At 49.9% G+C, this 7,393-nt stretch overlaps 1 protein-coding gene across 1 annotated transcript; it reads left to right on the top strand.

Moving 5' to 3' along the window:
• Positions 1-63: 63 nt before the first annotated feature.
• Positions 64-7,380, top strand: CCNT1 (cyclin T1; the record flags this gene model as incomplete). Its single annotated transcript, XM_009580756.1, has 8 exons — positions 64-145; positions 441-569; positions 1,442-1,502; positions 2,859-2,921; positions 3,313-3,358; positions 5,647-5,810; positions 6,165-6,235; positions 6,627-7,380. Coding segments are annotated over 8 exons (1,370 nt in total), but the record flags the coding sequence as incomplete, so codon positions are not given.
• Between the last annotated feature and the right edge of the window lie 13 nt (positions 7,381-7,393).

Genomic DNA, 7,393 nt, shown 5'->3' with positions numbered 1-7,393 from the left:
AGTTGAGGGCGCTGCTCAGGGGTCGTGGTCGGGGCTGTTGTGTTTCCTTAACCATCCCGTCAGCTCCCAGCTCACCATCAATACGGCCATCGTGTATATGCACCGTTTCTATATGGTGCAGTCCTTCACCCAGTTCCACAGGAACGTAAGTGTGCTGGGGTCTGGCGGGGTGGGGGGTGCTGGGAACCCCCCAGCTCTGCTCCTGCTGCTGCCTGGCAGCCAGCTTGGGGGGCGACGTGGTGGGACCGACCCTGGGGAGGGGGCTTGGAAAGGGGAAGGGTGGTTCGTAGCTGTCGGTAGTCACCAGAGACCCTCCTGCTGGTGTTTGGACTTGTTTCCTAGAGGAATATTTGTTTTAGACGTGAGAATTAGCCAAATTTATTTGCTTTAATCTGAAACGTACTAACTTAAAAAAAAAAATTTTTTTTTTTTCTCTGAAGTCGGTGGTACCAGCAGCTCTGTTCTTGGCAGCCAAGGTGGAGGAGCAGCCTCGTAAGCTGGAGCACGTAATCAAGGTAGCACATGCCTGTCTGCATCCCCTGGAACCTCTTCTAGACACCAAGAGTGAGGTAAGTGTCGAGATTGGAGAACTGGGCTCTGATGTGAGGAGCGGAGGCACGAGGAATGGGAATGGCGGAAGCGTGCTGCATCCTGAATCGCGTGGCTACAGCATCTCGTTAATCGGGTTCAGCAGTACCCGCTCTCTAAGCGAGCGGCTGTGTCCTAGGATGGTCAGTGACAGCTTTCCAATTCAACTGCTCTTACACTACTGAGAGCTTTTTGGCTTCTGTACAGCAGAAGGCTTTTCTTTCCTGCTCTGTGGCAACCTCTCTTCTGTTCTCCTCTGCTGTGCTGCTGCAAATGTGACTCAGATGTGCTGTGTAACAGTGTCTGCGTGAAAAGCTTCTGAGGAGGGCATGGATGTTGGCTGCTGCGATTGAGTAGTGTCTGTGGCAGAGCAGAAGGTGGTGTGCGCAGTTGGTTCTGTTCTGTCCCCACACGTTTAATGGTGGGTTTATTAAAAACGTTGCCGATTCCCCATCTCTCGAGACAGCCCGTCTTACCTGGAACTGAGCAGCCAACCCTGCTGAAAAGGGGCAGCTTTATCCAGGAAAGCTTAAGGAAAAAAAAAAAGCAGCTAATTCCTCTCCTGTACTGCTCGTATAGCTGTCCTGTGCAGTGCGAGGGACCAGGACTGAGAGGGCCACTGTGGATCCCGAAGCAGCCACCCCCTAGCAGAAGCACTGGCAGGGGAGCGGGTCCACCCCAGCACTCTGCTTTCTCTTTTCTGGCAGGGAATCTGTGCCAGTTCCCCCAGTGCAGATTGGCATAAAGATTCCCCTTTGCTATTTTTGCCTCCCTGAGAAAAGGGTGTTAGAAATGTGCAGGCTTTATACGGAGTGCCTCATCGTGAGTAACTTGCCTGTCCTCTCAACCCCAGGCTTACCTGCAACAAGCCCAAGACCTGGTCATTCTAGAGAGCATAATACTGCAGACCCTGGGTAAGTTTTTCAAAGCGGACGGGCTGCCACACGAATCCCAGACCCAGGAGTGTTCCGCAGAGCGGAGAGCCTAACCGCACAGTCTTCTCCACAGCTGGAGGGCAGATGTACAGCTGGCCAGTGGGAGAGCAAGAGTCCAGGCAACAAACTCTATTTTTCACACCCACTCCTTCTGTTTTCCTTTTAACATCAGTTTTTTCAGGTGTACCTTGTGTCAGATTCAATGCTCAGAGAAATTAAAGCGTGGAAGTGTGGCTCGTCTCTTTTTTTCCCCCCGCAACAGGTTTTGTACCGCTTGGACACCGGTTGCTGTCCTCCATTGTGCTGTTGAACTCGATAATGCTCTAGTCCTGTGGCCAGGAAGCAGTTTGCACTGAGAGATGTCTAACAAAACCTGGGTTGAAAGTTAATATTTTGATCAGATAGCTGAACATGGGGAAAAAAAAAGAAAACAGCAACAGTTTTTGGGCTTTTTTGAAAGTAGAAGCTGGAGCCTACATTTAGGGCTGTGGCCGTTGGATCCGGTATCCTGTTCCTTTCTGAAATGTACTGTTAAAACTTGTTTTTACTAACGTATGTTCCATTTCAGAGGCAGTTTGTAGATAGCGTTCTGCTCCAAAATACTCATTAGGCCTTTGTTATTTCTGACCTGGTTCAGAGTAAATGTCACTAGTCCCTCACTCGCAAGGGGACAGGAGGGGCAGTTGTGTCGATGGGCAAGCCAGTGGCTAAACTGTGACCCCAGTTCTGCAACGATTCGGTTCTCCAGTTGCCTTTTTTAACGTCCCAGTTCTTCTAGAATGTTCTGCATGGGAAGAACCAAATCTGTTGCACACATGGACCGATTTGAATTTTTTTTTTTTCCTTTAAAACATAATGCCCAAACTGAATAGGAAACTGAAGCGAGGATTAAGTTCAGTTGTCTTTTAGTGCTGTAGGCTCCTTCAAAGGGAAAACGTCTGCTTCCTCTTAGCTTTTTGGGTGACAGAAATTCCTTTGAGCAGATGCCATTGTCTTCTCCTTCCTCCCAGCTGCTGTAAGAGGCTTTGTCCTGCTATTTTTAAAATCCTTAATAGTTGTTTTGTTTTCAGTGAGGTCTTTCAAGCGCAGAAGTCATTTAGCTGCTTGGAGGTCTGGCAGCAGCAGTGACCTTCGGGTTTTGTGACTGGAGAACTTGAGTCTTCTGGATACAGGAAAACGGGCTCCTCTATTCCTGCTTGCCTCTGAGCAGAGAGCAGGGGCTGTAGGAGGGAAGGGGAGAAGGCCTTGTCCCCCAGGAGCAGGAAACGTGAGGTTCGTAGATCCGTGGGGGTGTGCTGCTGTTTTTCTGATGGCCATATGTCTGTGTTCTTCCAGGTTTTGAGATCACTATTGACCACCCCCATACCCACGTGGTGAAGTGCACACAACTAGTGCGAGGTAAGCGATGTCAGACGTCAGGTGCTTGCGGCTTCTCCTCGGCGTAACCTCAGCCTGATAGAGAAGAGCTGTGAAAATATGTTGTAGTGTTTAGCTGGGATTGCCTGAGAACTTGCTTGCAGTCAGTCTCCTTAATAATAACCGTAACGAATGTCAAAATAGAGGCAGTTGCAAATTGCTGACACGATGTCGTGTTTTTTTTAACCACGCAAAGCTCTCTATGTACAGTAATTTCTAAAATCCTTCTAGCTGTGGTGTAGAGTTAGTCGAACTGTGCTGGCGCTCTTATTTTGTGTGTGGTGGTGAGAGGCCCCTAGTTCTTGCACTAAAATGGAATAACGTTTGTCAGGATATGCAGACTAATGCCCTGCTTTTTCCTTTTCTCTTTCAGCCAGCAAGGACTTGGCCCAAACTTCCTATTTCATGGCTACCAACAGGTTATTATTTTACAATTGATTCATATTTGACAGAGGGTCTTATCTGGAGGAGATGTGCTACTGGTGACCCCTGGGGCATTGGTCAGCCTGTGAGCAACTGGGGATTGCTCGGTTTGGTTCAGAAAGAGCAGGAAGCCTTTCTCCTGCTAGCTGCCAGTCAAAACCAGCTGCAAAATCAGCCATATAAGCGAGGCAGATGGGATGCTCAGGAACTTCACTGCTTTCCTTTATGGGGAGTTAGACAGTTGTGAAAGTTCAAAAAAACCCCAAACCAAAACAAAAAGGTAGACTTCAAATGAATATATACATTTTTTGCTTGCTTAGTATCTAGGTATCAGAGAGTTTTCACTCAACTAGGTGCTGTGCAAATTGTAAACAAATATGGTCTGTACCCCAAAGAAGGCTGATCTGGAGTATAAAGGGAGAAAAAGGGTAGTTGGATGCAGGCATGAGGCGTTGCAAGAGAAAATGATAGCCTTGTCTGGCCTTCATGACTGGACAGACAGTCCTGTAGCAGAGTCTTGGAAATGAAAGAAGCCCCTAGTTTTTTTCATCTTGAGAGGTCTGGGTAGTTTTGTCACTAGATTTTTCACTGCAAGGCTGATACCAGCCTTGTACTAGTAAAAAATACCTGCGGCATTTTTTTAAAATTTAATTTCCTGGGTTACCAGCTTCAGGCAAATGACAGAGTTAATGTTTGGAACAGACCAAGTTGTGGACACGAAAAATCTTGTGTTTTTGTGAAAGAGCTTGCAGAAGTGAAAGGATGGGAGAAAAAGGCGGTTTAGGCGCTAGCACAGGTGAAGCTGCACAGTTGGAGAATGCTTCCAAGCCCTGGCTGAGCTGTGAATGTGCGTGGCCTTGGGCGATTCGTTTCGCTTCTCTCTGCATGTGAGAGGTGTTACCTGCTCACCTCCACAGCGTGCTGGGAGAATTGTTTGTTGAAGGTGCTCTGTAGCTCCAAAGGGCACTGTGTGGGTTTCCTGCATAAACTAGTGTAAAGGGAAGGTGGTGTTAGTAATGTGTGGGTAAATGCATCCTTGAAACGTGTTTTATCCCTGCAGCAATAATTGCAAAACCAAGGAATTATAAGTTAAGGTTATACTTGAAAGAAATCCAGGCAGAAAGTAAGAAATGCAGCCAGGCAGCCTCAATTTTGCCTTAAAGTGATGCCATGAAATGCCTGATTAAGGCACTTAAGTGATGAACTAGATTTATCAGGCGTAGCTACAGATACTTTTATTTCCTTCTGGTATCATCATGGGGCAGAGTTAAGGCTCTTTGTGCACCTCAACTTCACTTCTTACCTTGGCTAAAGGCTCTGAATTTCCTGTGTTTGACTTCTTGGTGTATGGATAAATACAGTATCTGTGAAAAGGCTTCAGACTTTTTGGCTGTAGATGTCTCTCCACATTGCATTGATGGAAAAATGTTTAAGTAACCCGAGCATGGCGAAGAAATGCAGATAATGCCATCCTGCGGCTGCATGTAGATGCTCAGTGGCACCATTTCCATCAAGCGCTCTTTGAAAGGGCCGATTCACAAGTGTGGCAGTGGGTAAATTCTGCACTCAACTTGCTGTCACGGTTTCTAAGGTTTAGTGGGCCTGGTGTTCCTACAGGTAGAGAGTAAGATGCTTTCTTAGTCCATCGGTTCTCCTGTTCTTGGTGCTACCTAGACCTCCCAGCACTGATGTCCAAGCTGTCATGTGGCAAATTTATTTACTAATGAAAATCCTTGATAGGCGGCCAGGCTCCCTTTTAGGTGCTCCTGAGTCACTCCAGCGTATGGTGCTATTCACAACCAAAGCTTCAGTGCTTTTCCTAAGACCAGACCCTTCCTAAAAGCCAAAGAGGGCCAGTTTGCTCCTTGAACGCCATCCCAGGAGTTGCACTTGCAAGTGTCTGAGTTTCTTCTCAGATTGAGCAGAGCCCACAGCAGAGGTGGGGGCTGGCAGGTAACCCAGCCGCTCGCTTTCTCCCTCGGAGGAGGGCTCGAAGCGGGGCAGCAGCGTGCCTCGCTGCTCCTGCACGAGCTGCGGAGCCTTGAGCTGACAGAGTTACCTGGACCCAAATTACCTGCAGCAGAACGGGGAAGGAACAAGCAAATCGGTGGAGCGGGATAGAGACGCCCGTAACAGTAGGGTTGTACTGGGGGAGGAATGGCAGGGACTTCCCCACCATGTCCACCTCTTGCGCAGCGTCTGTTCAGTGGGCGATTGTGAGTGCTGAAGTTCAGGCTTGGGAGTTCATGGCTTTCTGTTTCTCTCTCCCTGCTGGTGACGTCAGCCTGCACCTGACCACCTTCAGCCTGCAGTACACCCCTCCCGTTGTGGCCTGCGTCTGTATCCACCTGGCTTGTAAGTGGTCCAACTGGGAGATCCCAGTCTCCACGGACGGGAAGCACTGGTGGGAATACGTTGATGGCACTGTAACTCTGGAGCTCTTAGATGGTAAGTTTTGGAGCGAGGTTCCCCCCCAAAGGCTCTTACATTATTTTGGCATCTCTGTTCCTGGGTCTGCCGTTCAAACACGGCCACCGGCCAGTTCACGGACTCCAGGACTTCAGGTCTTGCCAAGGTTTCCAGTGCAGCAGCAGCTTCTATGGTACAACAGAGATGGCAAAAGGCGCACAGTGAGATGAGTTTAAATGTGGTCAGTGATACTAGTTCTCAGTATTTCCTCTCCTGGAGTAGCTCCATCTCCTCAGTAGCTCCACTCATCAGTAAGTAGGGGGTTGCCCTGATGGATTAGTGCTGGTCTGCCCGCCTCTGACCCTCTTGCCTGGGTTTGTGTTTCCTCTGCAGAACTGACTCATGAATTCCTGCAGATCCTTGAGAAAACTCCCAACCGGCTTAAACGCATCCGGAACTGGCGGGTAAGAATCTGCTTTGGACCGCGGGTGCTTGCAGGAGAACACAGGCTCCGATTTCTTCTGCGTGCACGAGGCTGTGTGGCATCTCCGGTATTACAATGCAAGACAGTGTCTGAAGGGCATGTGTGGGGGGAAATCTGAACGCTGTGCGTCTGCAAAATGTTGCTTGAGCGCTTGAGTTCATCTGTTCTGAGTTAACTCTGTAGAGACCTTGGTTTTTCAACTGCTCGAGCAACCCCACTTGCAGTGCTTGGGTCTTTTCCCACAAGGAGAGGTGGGGGCAAAGTGGATCTGTCTTTAACTGAGAGCTTGCACTGTACCGGGTGAGCTGTTTGCATCAAACCAGCTCTAGTGACAGCCCAAAGTAAGTGACGGGTCGCTGCTTTTATTCCAGGCCTCTCAAGCAGCCAAGAAGTCAAAGGCTGATGACCACGGTGAAGATGAGAGCCTGTCGGAGCAGACAATCCTCAACATGATTTCCAGGAACAATAGTTCGGATATGAACATTGCTGGGTTAATGAGCATGTCAACGTCCTCGACCGCTGGAGCAGGGCCTTCTCTGCCGGCCACGGCTGACTCGCCCAGCAACCAGAGCGGTGCGGATATGTCCCAGCCTGAGCACTGGCTGTCCCAGCATCCTCCACCCAAGCTGGAGGCTGCCCAGAGTCACAGGACTAACGAAAGCTCATCGGCTGCTGAGCATCCTTTACAGCAAGATGGCGCTGGTTATCAGAAGCAGAGTGGCAAGAACGCCCCGTCGGCCAAAGTGTCGCTCAAGGAGTACCGGGCCAAGCACGCCGAGGAGCTGGCGGCACAGAAGCGGCAGCTGGAGAACATGGAGGCCAACGTGCGGTCTCAGTATGCCTATGCTGCGCAGAATCTCCTGGTCCAGCAGCAGCGGGAAAGGGAAGTCCAGCAGGACAGCAACCCCTCTCCAATCATCCTCAAAATCCCCATTGGCGGCTCGGAGAACCCCGAGCGCCCTCCTGGCCCTGAAAAAAGTGACAAAGCCTCAGCTCTGAAGCTGAGGATCCCGGTGGCAGGTGGAGGTGGGGAGAGGCCGCTCCCCTCCAAGCAGGAGGAGATAAAAATGCGGATCAAGGTGCCAACCGCTGCAGACAGGCACGGCTCCTCGGACGAGAGCAGCGGCCAGCACCCGGG

The sequence above is a fragment of the Fulmarus glacialis genome, unplaced genomic scaffold (assembly GCF_000690835.1).
Source record: "Fulmarus glacialis isolate BGI_N327 unplaced genomic scaffold, ASM69083v1 scaffold25696, whole genome shotgun sequence".
Taxonomy (NCBI): Eukaryota; Metazoa; Chordata; class Aves; order Procellariiformes; family Procellariidae; genus Fulmarus; species Fulmarus glacialis.
This window is presented reverse-complemented; position numbering and strand designations above follow the sequence as displayed.